The following is a 19,664-nucleotide window of genomic DNA, read 5'->3' as shown; positions in this document are numbered from 1 at the left end:
TTTATTTTATTTAATTTTACTTATTTATTTTTATTTTAAAACTTAAGATGTAGTGCCCCCACCTGCGGATATCGCTCCGCCTCCGTCTAGGACCATATGTGTATGTGTGTGTGGGAGGCGGGGACACCGCGGAGGAACACGGCGGTGTTACGGTGCTCACTGCACGCTGAGCAGCTAGCAGCTTCTGTGTGAGAGAGGACAACATCCACCTTTATTCAGACTAACAGTCCGTTTAAAGGGGCCTTTTTGCGGAATAAGTTTTTATTTAACATATAAACACCCCGCAGAAGGTAAGCATACGACCGCGTCAAGTTTTTCTGCAGTGATCATACTGAGTTTTTAAAGTCACCGAATTAGCTGCTAGGCTAGCTTGTTAGCATTTGTATCCAAATGTTAAATATGTTATAATAGGTTGTGGTTTATTGTATTGTATTGTGTTGTGTCGTGTTTCGGCATCACTGATACACAACTCACACTTTGGTGGTGTCTGTTTGGATTAATGGTGTAAATTCATGGAGTTTATGCTAACAGTCTCAGATTCTTTGTGCAGTCATTAGCTTGTTAGCTGGATTTGCTCGCCCGCTGATTTCTGTATTTAAACTTGATCACTCAGTTTCCTAAAGCAGTAAAAACTGATTTTCAACACAAGTGATCAGTTGTTATCTCATTTTAATGCTAATTTGTTAGAAAAAGGGAGTGGAGGCTTTCACAGATTTTTAGCTAGTATGGCTAACAGTGAGCTAAAACGGCTCAATCGTGAAATTATACATTTGACATGAAACTAAAGTAGTTAAAATAAAATAGAGGGAAGCAAAATTTTGTGAATGTTAAATACATTAAATGTAATATCAATTTTATGGACAGAAATGTGAGTATGTTTTATCATTCTGGTAGGATTTAAATCACATGACTAATAAAACTGTTGAAAGCATTAAAAACGTAGAAATCCACCGCTGGTACAGGAAGTGAACTAATTTCCACAGTGATAACCTGTGACACACCTGGTGTGCCCTCTGTGCAGGTGAGGAGGTGGAGATGGCGGTGGCATATGCACCAGATGGCAGTGCTGACCTGCTGATGGAGTGTGATGAAGAGGAGCAGGAGATTTGGCCTCCATTACCACAGACGGCTGAAGAGAAGAAAGTTAAAACTTTCAGAAGTACAAAACATTGAGTATATTTTTGTCTGTGACTTTAACACAAACTCTTCTGCTCTAATTATACATATGATACAATGATAATTCATAATAATATTTGGAATTATAGTTTAATATGAATGTGTCATATGTCAAACATGTCAAATGTCATAAATTTATCTGTTAATAAATCCAGACCTTACAGTTATGTGTTTTTCCTGTGTGGTGTCCTAAGATCGATGTAAATAATCTGTAACATGAGTGTATCTCTGCAGGTGTGGATGCTGCTGTCAGTCAGATGTCGAAACAGATGGACACCCCACCAATCATGATCATCCCCCTCCCAGTCCCACCAGTGAGCAGCAGCAGCCCCTCTCCAGTCAACCTCAGAACAAAGGTGGTAAGATATTCCTGATCTGTTTCACTTGTCCTCAGACAGTGAGTGGACCGAGCTTTTCTTATGAAGTATTCATAGGCATCTGGATTAAGAAAATAAACGAGATCTGTGTGTATCAGTCCTCAGGACATCCTCAGAGCTTCATGGTGAACGGTCGAGTGGTGCCCCTGCTGCCTGGAGGTCAGTACAGGTCACTGAGGGCCTCTTCAGAAAAACAGAGCGGGCCCAGTGAGTCAGTGTGAAGGACTGAGTTCATGATGGTTTCCATTTGATTGTGCAGGTGGAGGTGTGGAGCTGAAGCTGCATTCTCACCCCAGAGGTTCAGCCAGTGGATTCACTACTGTTCAGGTCCCTGTGACTCTGAGAGTCCACAGTCTTGCAGGTACTCGCCACATCAACACCACCGCCTCCCTCGCTGCGACCTGCCCTCCTAATTCTGCTGCTGCCACTCCATCTGTGCCTGAGGCTGGCCCCACCCCCATCATCACAGGTACATGCCCCATCCGGTCTGATGTAGATTAGATTGAAGAGTACCTGATTGTTCTGTAACCCTCAGTGTGTTTTCCAGGCGTGGTCTCAGGTGAAGCAGCTCAGAAGGTTTTGAGTGACCACAATATGACTTTTAAATCCAACCTGCCCCCACTGGACCTGTCCGTTGCCTCATCCACCGCGTTGCAGCAGACCACACTCCCAACATCAAAGAACACCAAGGACCCTCCTCACAGCAGCAGGCCTGCAGCTGCACACCAGTTCCTCAAAGGTTTGAATCATGTGACTGAACCTGAAGATATCTGAACTGTCTCTGTTTTCATGTGTACGTCGTCAAGATTGGTCCAGCAGACAGATTCGGTATTTGGTGATGATCAGTGAACTAGTTTAAAATAGTTTCAGGTGTTTAGAGAAACAGTTTGTTTCTAAAGATTGTCTTCAGCAGACAGACGCTCCTCCTCCTCACCTGATCCAGGTGCGTGTGTCTTCTTCCCTGCAGGTCAGCTGGATCCAGTCTCTCCACCCAACTGTCCAGTGTGTGTGTGCCAGTACAAACTCATCACGGAACTCAGGGGATTCATGTGTGTAAGTCCTGCAGACCAAGAACTGTGTGTGTGTGTTCAGGGACTGAAGAGAGAACATCCAGGGACTTTTTGTTTTAAACAAGTCTGAACTCGTCACATCTGTATTTTAATGTTAGAACCATCTTTACTGTCACTGATTAGATGAGAGGAGACGATCAGGTTTGATGGTGTGGACAGAGAGGGTTTTAGTGTTGCGATGAAGGTGCAGCAGCAGTACAACCTGAACCTGATCTACGTGATATGTGATAACAGAGTAATGCAGCTCTTCCTCTTCCAGCTGTGCAGCCCAGACATCGCTCTGAGTTTGAAGGAACTGAAGAAGAAGAAAAAGTTCCACAGGAAAAGCAGAGACAAGAGTCGGTCCTCCAGAGACTGTCAGAGTAGCAGTAAGGTGCTCAGGACTCGACCACGACACGTTGCTGTGAGTTGTTAGATCATTATGATGCACTGTCTCTTCATGACAACTGGATTAGCCATACTAACATTTGAGACAGTCAGCTTCAGTCCAGACAGGGATTCAAAGACTGCAGGTCACATGACATCATGTCTTTCAGAGGTAGAGCTGGTTTTAAATGTGACATCAGGAGCAGATGACCCAGGTCACAATGTGCACCTGATGATACTCAATCTGAACCAGTGTTGTTTGTCAACGATGACTGACAAAATGATTTCGTTGACACCCCCCCACCCCCTGACATGCTAAACATGGCTCTTTGATGACAAGAGTTTTCGTTGATGAGACTGGGTGGTCTGTCAGACATTCAAAATGCATGACATTTCTGTCTATTGTCTGTCAAAAGCTAAAAAAGTATCAGCAATGGTGCCGCATCTGATCCTTGTTTGGTCACGCCCACCACCTGGCATCACGCCAGCATTTGCGCACATTCTGCACCACATGCCTGTGGTCACAGTCATACACATAGACAGTTACGGGTAATTCAATGAAGGACCTTGGCGGCAGCGCCAAGGCGCTTGGTGGTTGGAAGCAATGAGATGATCGATGGACATACTTTCAATATAATCACATATAGAAATTACTAAATCTAATAAGCATTTTCGTCCATAAGACTATATCTAAAATTGCTGCCAAAAACAACACTGATCTGAACAATGGTAAGTCTCCTTCCTATCTCCTTCAGGCTAGTGTCGTCTCACCTCCTCAGAAGACTCGCAGGTCTCCCGTTGACTTCCTGTCAGATCCATTCGCCAGCCCCCCCCCCACCTTCAGCAGCCCCCAAAGGGACCAGTCTGACCCTCCTCATGGTAAACTGGTGATACTTGTAGAGGACTTTTATTATGGCTCAGATCCAGGAAAAAGCTCAGTCGAACTCCACAGGTCAAACAAGAAGTTAACTGGACTTTACCGCTGCATAAACTGTCCCAAGACGCTGCGCAACAACATTGAGTGAGAGAGACACATACACAGACTGATCACCTTCACAGAAAGCTTCACTGTCAGAATGAGAACCAGCATCTGTCTCTGTCTCAGGTTGATGTCTCACATGAAGCAACATGTCTCTCAGCACGGCGACCTGGAAACTTTGTCCACATGTCCTCACTGCTTCCGTCACTACCTGACCCCATGCAAGCTGCAATGTCACCTGGAGGCGGTTCACAATCAATACCAGTCCACAGGTCTGATGCACATACACACACAGTGCAGTTACAGCTTACACCTCTCTGTTACATACCCTTGGAGCTCAGGAAAGTTGTGCAATTTTGTGGGCAGACAGGTGTCACACCACCTGCTGGTTCATTGACATGCAACAATGAACTGATGGTTACAGATGTGTTGACTGTTGTTGACCCAGATGTTGTCTGTTTCCTGCTGCAGCCACCTGCAGGATCTGTGAGCTGGACTTTGGCAGTGAGCCGGCCTTCCTCTGGCACATGAAGACCACTCACAAACCAGGAGAGATGCCGTATGTCTGCCAGGTGAGACGCCACTGAAAGAAATTCTGCTTGGAGGGGGGAGTTCACCAGTTCACCTGTTTGTGTGTCTGTGCTCCAGGTATGTGACTTCAGGTCCTCCTTCTACTTAGATGTCTGGACCCATTTTCAGGAGACCCACGCGGACACCAAACACCTTCTGTGTCAGTACTGTTTGAGGGTCCTGCACAGCAGCTCTTGCTACCAGCAGCACTTCGCCAGACACCAGGTACAGTCTGCAGCCATCTAACTACTATGTTTGGTCCTGGTCTCATTGAGGTGCTGGTATCAGTTTGGTCCTGGTCTTGTCTTTCAGAAGAAGCACGTGTTTGGCTGTGAGAAGTGTCGTCTCCACTTCCTGTACATTAAAGAGCGCCTGGAACACAAACTGCTGCATCACAAGACCCACATCAGACCAGTTCAGCTCAGTGGACTCAGACCTGGAACCAAGGTAGACTCACTTTAGTCCTCAGCGAAACCTGAGAATGGATTGAGTTATACTGCTCACCTGACTGTGTGTGTGTGTGTGTGTGTGTAGGTGACAGTGAGGACATACTCTGTGGTTGGACATCCTGATGGTGTAGAACCAATCATGAAAGTTGCCCCCTGCCCGGTGAGTGTCTTAAGGCCAGCTGATGATAAAGGTCACACAAGGTCAAAGGTCATGACCAAGAGTTGAATCTTCTTCTTTTTCAGGTGGTGGATGTCATCCCCCCTCCCCCCACTGTCCCCACTCAGGAGGCTCCAAAGAGAAGAGTAGAGAGTCTGGGTCCTCTCCTGACCCAGCTCAGGTGAGTCATCTATTCTCTTGGGGGAGTCAGACACTCTGGAGACTGAAGGAGGAACCATTAATCTCTCTCTCCTTCCCTTAGTGGGACAGCCAGTGTCTCTCAGCCTCGCTGTGTGGAGTGTCTCCGTGTGATTCAGGACTTCAGGACTCACTTCCCGTCCCTGGTCCACTGCTCCCTCTGCAGGTTCAGCACCTGTTGCTCCACTTCCTATGCCAACCACATGATCAAGTATGTCCGCCAGTTCTGATGGTCTAACTCTAACCAGCTCACATTCAGGGTTGTGTTGATTTGTTCTCATGCTGACTGGTTGTTGTGTGCTGCTGTTTCCTTAGTAACCACGCCTCCTGCAGGAGGAACCCTCAGTATCAGAGCATCTTCCAACTCGACTCTTGGTAATACCACACAGATATCAGCTGATCTGCTGTTGGAATTATGACATCACTACATTAAAAAAAAAAACTGTGTGTGTGTCAGGTTGTCAGAGACGTTGAAGTGTGAGTCGTGTCTACTTTCCACCTGCAGAGGAGACTTGATGGCCTATCACCTGACGCAGAGACCTGGACATTGTTGCAGGACTCAGTCAGGTAACAAGGTCTTTTTTCTTGGCCCTGAATGGCCATGTGACTGGACGTTATTTTAGATAAGATTAATGTGTGATGACGTCATTAACGCTTGTGTCGTTTCAGAGAGTCGAGTTAATGTGGCACAGCCAACGTCCAACTTTAACAGGTGAACACAAACACTGACCAATCATCAATAAACAGACAATACTCAGCAGTCACGTCAGCTCTTTCACAATAAGTCTGTCTGCATCCAGGACTCATGGGACTTGAGTTTTAATATGAAAGTTTTCAGAAGGGGGAGGAGGATGTGAACCAGGTCTCTGTCCTCGTCTGTGCAGGGACTTTAATTGGTACATCAGTACCTCAGATCATTATCAGTTAGCTCCGTCTCCAGCTGAAGAAACAGCTGAAAACGAGTAAATTCAGACTTCCTTTTCAATGCATTTGTTAATTATTTTATTATTTTACTTCCTGTCTTCTGTCATTTGAACAAAAACTCCCCTGTTCTTGCCCACAGCATTACATCACCAGGTGGGCGGAGCAGCGGAGCCTTTATCCCCATTGATCTCCTTCCCTCAGGACAGAGCTCCACCCAGTTGTCAGTCAAACCCCTCACCTCCCCCTCCCCCCTGTCCTCTCCACCTGCCATGACTATCAAGTTCCTCGGGCCCCGCCCACAACCTGAACAGGTGAGTACAGGTGTTGAAAGTGTTGTTAATGACGTGCTGCAGTTCATCAAAATGACCCCGCCCACTCCTTCGCCCCTCAGACTCTGACGGTGTCCCAGCTGTCGGCCATCCTCTCCTCCCTGTGTCATGGGGTCCCTCAGGCTGCCCGCCACCACCACAGGTCCCCTCAGCTGATCGTGTCCTGGACGCGGCAGCTGCAGCGTGGGCTGGGGCGCCGGGGATGGAGCTGGAAGATGGCAGAGCTGGTGGAGCAGTTGTTGTGTTGGAGGGAGAAACAGCTGATGGTGACTGAAGAGTTTCTGCTGCAGGTAGCCAGGGACGTTCTGGGGGGCGACAGTTGGCTGACGGAACGTTACAGCTGGACTGTGGACCTTATGCTGAGACACGAACTCAGTCATCAGCCCCCTGACCCCTCCTGCAGGGTGATGCTGCCCAGCACCATCCGGGGGGCCGTCCTCCCCTTCATCCGGTCTTTCAGCTCCCAGGTCAGATGGTGGATTAGAAGCTACACAGCTGGATGCAGTCCTGCAGATCACTCAGTGTCTTTTAATCTTGTCCCACTCAGATCAAGACTCGGGGCCTCCGTCCTCACCATCTCGGCTGCATGGACGAGTTCTCTATCTTCATCCATCTGGACAAATTCAACAACCAGCACCTGTCGGCCTTCCAGGTGTCTGGATCACCTGAGGAGACGCCCATGTTTGATGTGGTCCTGTCTGCCCTGTCGGATGGCACCCTCCTGACCCCCCAGCTGTTCTTCAGGGGGATGCTGACATGTGTTCCTGAAGGATTCCCTGACAACGTTCTGCTGGAGTCTCAACAGGAAGGATTCAGTGACCAGGACCGTCTGCAGATATGGATCAACAAGGTCTGGATGAGGAGTGGCTCCTCCCCCTTCGTTCTGTGGTGGCATGATCTCCTGTTTCACTCTCTCCTCTGTACCTGTGCAGGTCTGGCGCCCCCATATGTCAGCGTCTGTTGGTAACCAGCAGTCTGTGCTCATGGTGGACGTCCACCGAGGTCACGTTACAGATGCCTTCAGAGATGCTCTCAGCTCTGCCTCCACAGACCTGGTGGTCATTCCAGAAGGATGCAGCTGTCGACTGCAGCCGCTCCATGTCTGTTTGACACCAGTCCTCCGAGAATTCCTGCAGGTACTCTCACCTGTTGATGTGTCCGTCCTGTTTGTGTCCCACCTGTCTGTCTCACCTGTAACAACAGTGCTGGTTGTCTTACAGGCCCGGTGGACTCAGCTGGTGTCTAAGGGGGGTCTGGAGGGTCTAGGTCTGGATCAGCTGGCCCTGACTCTGGCCTGCTGGCTCAGTGAGGTGATGTCCACCCTAAACTCGGAGACCAGTATTCTGCGCAGGTGAGATCTGTCTTCTGTCTGATGATGGTTCCTTCTTCTGGACAGTTTGACATGTTTGATCAACAATCACGTGACTATTGATCAGTTTGCCTCATTTGATCATCTCTTGGCACCCAGAAAATTTCTTCAGTGGTTTCAGTCTTCTCTGTTCCCATGGTAACTCCACAGGTCATTCAGCTCAGTGTGTGACCTGCAGCAGGTGGAGGATCGATGGGAGGCAGCCAAAATGATCACAGCTCTGACTAAGGCTCTAGTCCATCCCCCACTAGGACGTAGACCGGGACCAGAACTGGAGCTGTTGCTGATGATGGAGAAGTTTGAGTCCAGTGAGGAGGCGGAACAGGAGCTGATGGACAGCTGACATTTAAGGGGGACTGATTCTTCTCTAACTGGACCTCTTCTGGGGATCGACCCTGTGATGTATTCAGACCTGCAGCAGCAGGGCTCAGGCTGGGACTCCTCCCACTTCCTGCTGTCAGTTGATGTGGGTGCTGGTTACTTTTATACTGGAACATGAGAATCTGTGATTTGTAGTAAAATAAAGAGACAATGTCACAAAAACTCAGATGAGTGCCTGCTTTATTATGAACATCTTCTCCTGAAGGAGGACAGAGCAGCTATGACCTCATGTTCTGATTGTAACACAACACATAAACAAACTGCAGAGCGTAAATATAAACAAACTCTCTGGAGAAACATCAAACATCCTCCCAACAGACACACACAGTCCAGCAGAGTCCACTAGTCCAGGATTAGGTCTCTGCTCTAAATCTGAGAAGCTTTTCAAACTATGAATTAATTAAAAGAAGAAAACCAACAAGGATGAGTAAAATTAGCAATGACAAGAAGTTTAGAGGGGAAGAGGCAGAAGCCATTCCACAGCTATTATCTGTAGGTGATGACAGCTTCTCATTAATAACTCTTGATTCGTTGGTCTGAGGGCTGAACTCCGAAGACAGATTAGTGCCTTATCGAGCTATGTTGAGCCTAAAGTCAGACTTTTCCGTGTCATGAAGGCGGCTCTTTGAGAATTCTTCCAAACCGGAGTGATCTGTTGGTGTGTTCTGACGAAACAGATTCTCAGCTGAGGGAAAATGTTATCTTGTTGACCAGATGGAAGTAATGTGACCAAACGAAGCCATCAGCAGCAGTTTTTCACCCAATAAAAAAAAAAACGCCATCACAGGATGTGTTTTTTATTTATTAGAGTTCTGGAAAAGGAAAAGTCTTAAGTCAATCATGCTTAACAAAACATTTTAAAGTACCATTTACTGTAGTACCCTTTTCCTCTTACTCCAGTTGCTCAATCTGAAGTTGTAGTTTCTTGATTTCCAGCTCTTTTCTGATTATCCAGCTCTAAATTCCCTCACATTGTCTGCTCCAACATGTATTAATAGGACATCAGGCAACAGAGAGGAGTCCGATAGACTTTTCTGTTGGTGTACTGTGTTCATCATTCACTCAGGATTACTTTAAAAAGCAGACATAGGACTGAAATGATAAAACCCTTGTTTTTTTCTGTGGGCCTACAGGTGGAGGCCACAGGCTGAAGGGAGGGGCGCACAATGTCCTCTCCCTGTGACATCAATGAGCAAGAAAATGTATTGTTTCTAATTTAAAAGGTTGAATTAAAATTTTTAATTACATTTTTATTCAGATTATTAAAATCTTCTTAACCCCAAAGGTGCCTCTGAATACACTGAAAGTGTCCCATCATCGCTCTCCACCTGTGGAAGTGGATTCAACACAGCAAACAAAGAGAAACTTTGACAGTCACCTCTGAGTGGAGGTCAGTCAGGATGTGTGCTGGCAGCCTGAGCAACACTAATGTGTCTCCTTCAACTGTAAAATAGACTTTTCTCATCTGAGAAACAATAAATATGCATTTAAAGCAAAGCACTTATACATCCCCTGGACAGAGAACAGCTGCTGGGAGCTGCCAGCTCCAGGGTCTGACTGAATGTCCTGTTGTGTCCCCTCCATGATGTTTGCCCCCTCCAGTCTTTCTCCTCTCATTTTTCTTCTTGTTTGCTTCAGATAATATTAACACATAATGTGTTACGCAGTGTATCTTCCACATTCCACTAAAAGAGTGATGAATACAAACCACTTTGGATGATATTCTTGTTCTTGGTCCAGATTTGCACTGCTGGCACTACAACTGATAGAACACCAATTATACTTTGACTTTATCACAAATAAGACAAATTAAATTAATCTCACTTTGATTTGGCCCTAATCTAAGTGATTTCCATGTATTCTTCTTTGTGAGACAATGAGGGAGGGAATTAAAGTTATATAATGATATATCATATTAACGTACACAATCTGAATTTTTTTGTCAGGCTTCCTCTCTCGCCTTGTTTGTAGAGACAGTTTTGCTTTTAGCTGTTCTTATCGGTCTGAACTCTTCATAGTTCTCCATTGTTATAATCTTCTCCTCTTGGCTGAAATATGTGGTCCGTAATCGGACCATTTTTCTACAGAAATGACGTCAAATGACGCCTAAACGCCCCTTTTTATGTGAACACACACAGCCTGCTGAGGAAAGCCTGGGCCGACAAATCAAGATGATAACCACCGTTGGGATACTCGTTATCTCTGGTTGGAGCTTTGGATTTGTCGAGCTCACCCAAAGGAAGTCCGGCTCTGCTGAGCTTCCTTCGTAGTTCACCCCTCTGATGTCACCTGAACACTTCAGCATGTAAACAGCTCCATCCTATGAGAGTCCTTGTGTGCAGCCAACACGTGTCTCACGCTGTCCTGAGCTGCGTTCAGGAACATTGAATGTCCCTGCTGTCAGTTAAATATAGAAATCATGAGAACATCATGACTTTCCCAGCATGCCCTGGAGCAAGGCAGTGACCCCCCTAGGGCAGCACTGATCTGCTGGGAGATGCATGATGGGAAGGATTTAGGGACAGTTTGACCTTTGCCCTCTGTGTAAATTTAGTGTTATCTTAAATCTGAGAACCACAGATAGCTCCAGTGCTAACTGATGCTAATGTTTCATCTGCTTCAGCACATTTTCAGCTAACCATGGCTAAAATGGCTAAAGCTATTTATTAGCTTTAAATAGCTTATTAGCTATTTATTAAAGATGAAATCTTTTATCCACCTGCACAAAGATGTGATGCTAAGAGTTTTTAGCGTTTAGAGTTTGAGACAAAATTTTTCATAAATATATGAAACATGAAACCAAGAAAATTCAACTGAAACTACAACTCATGCTAATACAGTTAGCCTTCAGGTTCTGCTAGCTGAGTTGACCTTTAAGTGTATTATTAATGCCAGTTAGCTCAAAATTTGTTGGTTTTCTCGATGTGGTTGTTATTAGCTTTGGGCTAATGTTGACGTTTGTAACTTATAATGGGATAATCTTCTTCTGAAAATGTAAATGAATAAATAAGTGTATTAGAGTTTAATCAGTGAGTTGTGATGTCATAATTCTGTTCTCAGTTTAAGGGGAATCTTCTTAATTAAAATGTTTTAACAGTCAGTTTCAGATTAAAAGTGTTGATGTTTTCATAAATTTAATGGATTTATTTATTTATTTATTTAACTTTTTTTAAGCATTTTAAAATGATTACAGTCTTTTTCTACAGGTTTTCCTTTGGCAGTTTTTTGTTTAAATGTCTTCTTCTTCCTTTTCTTTGTCATTTTGTGTTGAGAGGAAAAGCTTTCTGTCTCCAGATGGTTTTTAGTGGCTTTCACAGACAGGATGTTCACACACACACACACAGACCCCTGAGGTGCCTGTGTGTGTGTGTGTGTGTGTGAGAGAGAGAGAACCTCAGTTCAGTGTCTTCATGTCTGAACCTGACTGACTTTAATCATAGGATTTATTTGATGAGCCAACTTTTCTGCCTGTTTCCCACGATGCATTTCACCACGTGAGTCTCTTTTTTCATAAAAAGCTGTTTCTGAACTGAAAAACAAATAAAACCTTTATTGAGCCACACAGTCAACGTTCAACAAACGTCGGACATCTTGCTTCTCAGACCAGGTGAAAACTGGTTGAGCAGTGTGCTTGTGGACACCTGGGCCCCGTGTCAACAGGCAGAGCTCCTTCATCTGTCCTCTGATTGGCTGGTCCATGTCCTCTGTCCAGGAAGCTCAGAGATCATAAAGTTTATTGAATGGGGGGTGATAATCTTCTGTGAGATCTGGATTAAACCAAATTCAACCAGCAGCCACCATTTCAAACAGGCCAGAGGTCTGTTTAGGATTAAACCCCCACTGAGGTTCAGGATTAGACCAGATCCTGGATCAGGTCTGGAAGAGGCATGTGGGAGTTTTGGCTCAGCAGGACTGTGATTATCGGAGATTTGGAGGTTTTATCTCAGTGAATCAGCAGCAGTCAGAATCAGAGTCAGAGGCTCTCAGTCTGAAGCCATTTAAAAAACATTTCACTTCTGACACGTTGTATCAACAACAATGATAATAATAATAACACACATCATCTCTGCTCTGATGACACACAGACACACAAACTGTGACCAGATGATTGATTGATTGATGAACTTTGACCTCAGACTTTCACATTAAAGCACTCTGATGGAGAACTTCCTCCTTCAGATCACTCTTTTCACACCAACACACAACATGCTGGGAAGTCACAGGCTATGCGAATGCTAGTTAAAGAGATGCTAATGGTCGTTGTTATGAACAGACTCTCCAGCTGTGACGGCTACTGTTCAATAAAGTTAGACTTAAACACATTCACCTAGATGGACCTTCAGGTCTGAAGTGGCTCCCACAGATCCAGTCCCAAAACTCCCATCATCCATCAGTGATAATGTCATCACAGGCCTTTTCTCTGTGAACTCAGACACTGAAAATAGAACCAGCCTCTATTGTGTCAAGTCCAGCTGTGACACAGGAAGGAGGGGGCTGGCTACTGTAGCAGGTTCACAGGTGGAGCTGGTCTCTGAAAGAGGTCAAAGGTCACACACAGGGGAGGATTAATGTGGACCAGCAGACTATAGAAGTGGTCCTGGTCCTGGCCTCTGATCTAACGTGGATCATAGATAGAAAACAACATGATGACATTCTCTCTCTCTCTCTCTCTTTCTCTTTCCCGCTCTTTGTCTCAGTTCATGTTTGTTAAACTGGGACTTTGGCAGAGAACCAGAAACCCCCCTCCTTCCCTCCTTCCTTCTCTCCTCCCTTCTTCCCTCCCTCCCTACTCCCTTCTCCCTCCTTCCCTCCTTGCTCTCTGTTCATTCAGAACTCACTCGATCAGGACATCACTTCTCTGTCTCTTTGTCCCAGTTTATCTCTGTCTGTGAATCATGTCCAGTTTTCTGTCTGTTTATCTGAGAGGAGTCTCAATGATCCTGCTGCTGACAGGTGAGTGTGTGTGTGTGTGTGTGTGTGTGGCATCTTCATGTGATCAGTGTTGCATTTGCAGCTGTTTCACTTCCTGTTCACTCAGTAAGAATATGTGTGTGTCTGTGCTACAGTTAACACTCTCCCTGCAGAGGGTTAGGGTTAGGGTTAGGGTCATTTTTATTTGAACTGAGAAACAGTGACAGAAAAAGGAGAAACCAGAGAAGAAGAAGGAGATACTGCTCAGATGATACTGTTGTGTAGTGAAGTGTGCGTGTAGATGATATGTTCAGTTACACATGTTCTTTTGTGTTGTTGGTCAGTGTTTTTTTTACAATGCAGGGAAAAAATAAAGAAACAAGGAGGCCATGAAACACAACATCATGAAACACTGAGACACTGACAGGAGCTGAAGGAATCCACACTCCATGAACAAACAATTCATCTTCAATTTCACATTGAGTGTGTGTGTACACATGCATGTTTGTGTGTTGAACAGCTGGTTTTAGTAAAGTTTGTGTGACCCATTTGATGGCCCCAAAATGCTGACACCCCCACGCTCTTATATTGTTAAATTCCTTTTACTCCCCTTGCCTTCTGTCCTTTGTTTCCTTTCCTTTGTCCTTTCCTCTAACCTACCTTTCTCCTCCTTTGTCCTCCTCTGATGTTATTTACATGCTGTCAGTGATAACACACTTCCTGTTTGTAACAATTAACAGCCCACTCAGTTCCCATCATCCATAGTGTGTGTGTGTCTGTGTGAGTAAGTGAAGTGGGTGTGTTGGGGGCGGGGGTCATGGCTGCACCTTCACAACAGTGAAGGGAAACATGACGAGAATGTGAGTCAGACTCTCCCAGACCTGGACCAGCTGAGACCTTCAGATGCTCTGCAGTCTGGATTAAAGACAGATGGTGGACCAACCCAACAGAGGTTGAGGACAAATCAGGAACAGGACGTTTGTGTTGAGCTTGCGTTGAACAGAAACACAACAGTTTTGCTGGAAATAGAAGATTTGATGATGAACTTTGTTGTTGGTTTGTTTTGTTCTTCTCGTCGTCTGAAGCTGAAGAACCCAACAAGCAGCATGGTGTTCTTTAAAGGACCATAAACAAGTAAAGAGCACGTTTAGCCTCACTTAGCACAGAGACTGGAGTCAGGAGAGTTGTTATTTTTGTTGTCTGTTGGACCAACATCAATGTGTTGTGTTTTAGTGTCTCAGGCTCAGGACTACAACTTCACACCATCTCCTGACTACGATAGTGACTACAACGCCACCTTCGATTACAGTTTCTACAGTAAGTTCAAACTGCTCCACTTTCTGTTTGTCTTCTGTCAAATACCTTTCTTCTGTTTTTGTAATTTTTCAAAAAATTTTAACTGAATTATTTCTGCAGATTTAACATAAAAATCAATCCTGTGAATAAAATGTTGTGAGATGAAGATGAGATGATCTGAAAACATTGTACAGGTAACAGCAGCAACGAGGAACTGGAGAAGTTCAGCGAACAATTCATCGGCCAGGACAAAGACGATGATACGGGAGGATGGCAGGAGGAGGATGGAGTAACAGTTACTATGACAACCACCAAAAGACCCACAGAGAGGAGTGAGACCAACAGCTATAACGCATCACTTCCTGTTTCTTTGGTACGAAGAACAGATTTACTCACCAAAGATTTAAACCTTAATTTCATTTAATTCCGATAACTCGTCCTCACTGTTAGATTCATCAGATAAGGAACAGTAATTAATTATTTCCTGTATTGATCAGTTCTGATCAGCCACTGATGATCTGGAGATAAGCTGGAGAACATCTGGACCAAACATCTATAGAACCTCAGACCTGATGATGATAATTAATGAACACAACAATCACACAACCAAAACTACATGCAACAGTCTGAGCAGTGTTTGGTGCAAATGTTCGGCTGTTGATTTCTGACGATGTGTTTGGGGTCTGCAGGACATCTGCATTCTGGTCTGGACTCTGATAATCCTGATCAGTTTGAACCTGCAGCAGCTACAACACACACTATGAGACAGACATGCACTGAGCAGGTAGGTCAGACACGCACGCACGTACACACACACACAGTGAATGAGATGGTTGGGATACCAGAGTTACCTTCCTGTGTAAATGTTGTGTTGTTGTGTTTTAGTATAGCTGGACTTTATTGTGTGTCCACCAGGAGGTGCTGCAGATCATGTCTGATCAACAGGGATGTGTGTGTGTGTGTGTGTCTGTCCCCAGATGTTGTCGGTGTGTTAGATCCAACAGGGTCACCTGATCTGAGGCCAGTATGACCTTTAACCTCACAGAGTGACGCCCCCTGAACACACCTGTGTGTGACCTCAGCGCGGGACCAGCTGGAGCTCGGCCAATCAGAAAACTTCATCGGTCACTGTTTTTATTGTGCACAGTTTGTTTGTTCTTGTAACATGGAGCTTGTCTGATCTACGGAAGCTGATTGATGCCAAAACTGTTGAGTAACCTCAAAGTTAAACCGGGCTAGATCCAGGATCAATCATTTAGTTTTGTCCTGAATGAACCTCCATACATAACGAGCTCTTTGATTTTAAAGTTTCATCATCTGATCCATTAAAGTCTGAAAATTTAACAGCTAGAATCTGTTAAAAGTATTTTCTGTGTGGCACTATCAAATTAAAAGCCCTGAGAGTTGTGGCAGTGTTGGAACCAGAATGAAAATATTCAGGAAGTATTACAGTAAATAATTGTCACAACAAAATTTAAAATGAGTTTCACAACAAACAAAAACTGATTTAATTTGCTTTGTTGTTTAATAACTGTTTGTATTTCAATAAAACATAAAAGTGTTCCTGTTATGTTGATGATTTCATGTTGTCACTGCTGCCAACAAATAAACACACTCCAGAAACGCAATCAGACAAAATCACAACAAATACAAAACACTGACTGAAAATACTTAAAATTTTTAATCTGCTAGTTATTGATCATGTGTCGTGTTCAATTTGAGCGTCACCAGACTCATTCAACTTTTTTAGCAGCAACTTCACTGACGTGTTTCACAGTTTAAATTCTGCTTGTCTGATTTGGACCCCCCCACACCAGCTCCACATGGCAGAGTTTATTTCTGGTTGGCATGTGGTGGTTCTTTGGTGATAGGAAGTGTCCGTCAGTGTCAGAGTCACAGTGAGACGCCACGAGGACGGAGGAGGTGATGAGGCCTGAGGACCAGCTATTTTAGTCCATTGGGACCTGGATGCGCCCCATTGGGGGGGCTGTTCCACAGTGATGCGTCTGATTGGATAAATGTCAAAGACTCCAACATCAACATCTTTTACAGGAAGAGTAAAAAAAAACACAAAAGAAAACAAATAATTCACATCCGACATCAGGTTACATCAGCTGGCTGGACTGATACACACACACCTGCAGGATGAAAGGTGTGTTTGATCATACCTCAGTTCTGTTTGGTCTCAGTCTTTGACCTTCAGTGAAACTCTGCTGTCAGCTGATAACACAGACACACAACACAGCATCACAACGGTGTTACACATTGTTCAAGAAAAGACACACATAGTTGTAATGACTAATTAACCTGGCTGTGATCTGTGATGACCTGACGTTAATGTCAAACTTTTCTTTGGTGACTTTCACCCTGGTTTCTCTCCTGATCGTTGGGGGGGTCATCTGTCTTCTTCTTCTTTGGCTTTTCTGAATAAACAGCGTTGTGACGTCGACTTCAGCCTCGAGAGTCGACGGGACATTTATCTTCAGCTGCTGTTTATTCAGAGCCAAGAATCAAGCAGCTGGAAACATCAGAAACATCCAGATGTTCACAGGAAGTTTATTCCTCCTCATTAACATCTGCTTTATTCCCGTCAAGTGGTTGATGCTGACTGGCGTCAGTGGCGTCATCCGACTGTGCGTTTGGAGATACGAGCTTGGTCCAGTCGCTGCAGCTGTTTGACATTTGGCCGTTAATGAGTTCAGATGAAACGATGAAATCACACGAGCAAAAGGGCAAAACTGCTCTTCCTGCGTCACCATCAGACAGGTCTGAGGTCTGACCCGGCGCCTCCAGGTGAGGGGCATGATGGGAAATTAATCAACCAACAAATGAGACCGAGACGAATCCTCAGAGCCCCTGACTCTGACCTCTGACCTGTGACCCCATAGAGGAAGTTGGATGGATCAGTAAAAGATGTGTGAAGGATTCAGTTCATTACAGAGTGAAGACACACCTGACACACACACAAACATCACACAAATATGGAAGAGCTGATGAAAACAACAAAAAACAAAAAGACAAAAACAGTGTGATGGGAAGCTGCTGAAGCTTCTGAGGTGATTACACTGATTCTTTCCTGATCAGCGATAAAGAATCAATTTCAACCTGGGAATCTGATGACCTTCATCTGTGAGTCCCAGTCTGACCTTTGACCTCTGGATAGGATGTTTACATGTAAACATCCAAATCGACCTGCTCCATATTCACCCAAAAGACACATCATCAATCAGGCGATGCCTCAAACTGAATACATGAATAAAATGTGACATCACTCCGGAGGAGGAGGAGCTATAAATACAGGAGGAGGAGGTGGAAGACAAGCTCAGCGGAGATCACTAACATTCAGAGACTGAAGAAGAAGGAGCTGGACTCTGGAGCCCCAATCAAAGACATTTAACTGTGAGTTCACTTTTTGAACTTCACTTTTTTGTGTTTGCAATCATTTTAATTGTTTCCTGTTTGCCATCTTTCAGGTTTTTGGACGGTTTGGTAATGGAGAGCGTCAGGGTCGTGGTCTTCCTGTGCGTCTGGCTGTCTGTACTGACATCACTCAGTCAGGGTCAAAGGTCAGTGGACAACCAACTGCCGTCCATCCTTGATGAGAAGCTTCTGGGACTCACAACAAGAGAGTTGGTGAGTCACATGATCTGGATCCTTTTGGTCTTTTATCCTTTTCAGTCACATTCAATTCACCGCTAAAAAATTATGAATATAAAAATCAGATACAGAAATTCAGAAAATCACATTTACAAATGTGGTGATATCCTCAGATGAGCTTTTGTTCATTATGTGATTATTTAAGGTGGAAATTTAATTTTATTTAAGGTAATTAAATTTTTATTAAAATGTTGTAAGAGACGCATTGATGAATTAAATGTAACAGATGAAACCAATAAATTCTGACTAATTTAAGATTTTCAAGTTAGATTTTGCTCACAAGGTTAAAATATAATTAAAATTATGCTTTTGTTCAATTGGAAAGGTGGATTTAAATTCATTAGACACTATAATTGGACATTAAGAGTCGATGGTGAAGGTGAATTTGTACATGAATCAATAACATGAAGAGAAATCTTGTAGAAAAACTGAATAATGAATTAAAGATAGTAAATGTGATTATGTTTTGTTAGTTCTGGTCAGCAAAATATATCGTTTGTGTCCATCTGTCCAGGCGGAGGCTCTGCAGGGTTTCCTGGACCAGGAGGACAGCAGGGTCGGACTCTCTGTGGAGAAGAAGGCCAGCGTCATCCCCCGGGTGAGAACTGGAGTGACAGCTGTCAATCAAACCGACAGTTTACCTGTGTCCTCACCTGGTGGTCAATTGGTCACATGACACACCAGGAACCAACAAACTAACCCTCCCTCTCTCTCTCTCAGTGTGATGTTGGCGAACGTTGTGCGATGAAACATGGACCTCGAATCGGTCGACTGTGTGACTGTTTGAGAGGAACGGCCTGCAACACCTTCTTCCTGCGCTGCTACTGAACACACACACACACACACTTTCCCGTCTCTGCATGTTTCTTGTTCTACTGTTTCAGTGTCTGACTCAAATTTATTGTTTTTTAAATAAAGTTTGTTCATAAAGCTGCACGTCTCCACTGACATCATCACTGACATCATTACCAGAGGTGGGTTGGAGGTCATATGAGGACTCCTCCAACCCGTTGAGCAGGAGAAACCATCTCAATGTTGGAAGAACAGCTCCTCTCAGAATGAATTTCCTGTAAGAGACAGATCAGAGTTTGACGCTAATGCACACAAACCCCAGACTTCCCTGTCAAACATTTTCAACATGGAGGATGAAAAAGTAGTTTGAGTTTATTTTAGGTTTTACTGCTGATGCTTTAATATCCATTGCTCCTAAAAATCCCTTTGAATTCTGTTTTTTCATGAATCTGTTTGATTGTAAATAAATCATTAATTCTGAAATGTGACCTGAAAAAAGTCCAAGAAGAGATTTTGAGGTTTTCATCTGTAACATCTGGAATCTCTACCGATGCTCTCAAAGTGACAAAAATTGGAGAACCATCCTGTTTGCAGGAAGTGCTGCTCCTGGACAGGAAGACTACAGAAAGACCAGAGGAGCCACACTGGACAGAAACCATATGA

General features: G+C 44.4%; 2 protein-coding genes across 3 annotated transcripts; both read left to right on the top strand.

Annotated features, from left to right (window-relative positions):
* The first annotated feature begins 146 nt into the window (after positions 1-146).
* On the top strand, positions 147-8,496 carry pogza (pogo transposable element derived with ZNF domain a). Of its 2 annotated transcripts, none has more exons than XM_029514280.1 (25): positions 147-290; positions 1,022-1,159; positions 1,411-1,532; positions 1,652-1,712; positions 1,813-2,022; positions 2,101-2,292; positions 2,521-2,606; positions 2,883-3,026; positions 3,745-4,010; positions 4,095-4,240; positions 4,440-4,540; positions 4,617-4,763; positions 4,851-4,985; positions 5,073-5,147; positions 5,231-5,325; positions 5,407-5,553; positions 5,658-5,717; positions 5,800-5,909; positions 6,012-6,054; positions 6,406-6,577; positions 6,658-7,062; positions 7,143-7,445; positions 7,528-7,731; positions 7,816-7,946; positions 8,115-8,496. In XM_029514280.1, exons 2-25 carry the CDS (start codon positions 1,036-1,038, stop codon positions 8,305-8,307), a joined length of 3,672 nt encoding a protein of 1,223 aa, XP_029370140.1. In that variant the 5' UTR covers positions 147-290; positions 1,022-1,035; the 3' UTR covers positions 8,308-8,496. The 2 variants fall into 2 exon arrangements, with proteins under 2 accessions (XP_029370140.1, XP_029370139.1); XM_029514279.1 differs by having other exon boundaries at positions 1,411-1,535.
* Positions 8,497-18,044: 9,548 nt separating this feature from the next.
* On the top strand, positions 18,045-19,055 carry cart4 (cocaine- and amphetamine-regulated transcript 4). Its single transcript, XM_029514748.1, has 3 exons — positions 18,045-18,185; positions 18,724-18,807; positions 18,930-19,055. Exons 1-3 carry the CDS (start codon positions 18,045-18,047, stop codon positions 19,035-19,037), a joined length of 333 nt encoding a protein of 110 aa, XP_029370608.1. The 3' UTR covers positions 19,038-19,055.
* The last annotated feature ends 609 nt before the right edge of the window (positions 19,056-19,664 follow it).

The sequence above is a fragment of the Echeneis naucrates genome, chromosome 11 (genome assembly GCF_900963305.1).
Source record: "Echeneis naucrates chromosome 11, fEcheNa1.1, whole genome shotgun sequence".
Classification (NCBI taxonomy): domain Eukaryota; kingdom Metazoa; phylum Chordata; class Actinopteri; order Carangiformes; family Echeneidae; genus Echeneis; species Echeneis naucrates.
Note: the sequence above shows the minus strand (reverse complement) of the source record. Positions and strands in the feature narration are given on the sequence as shown.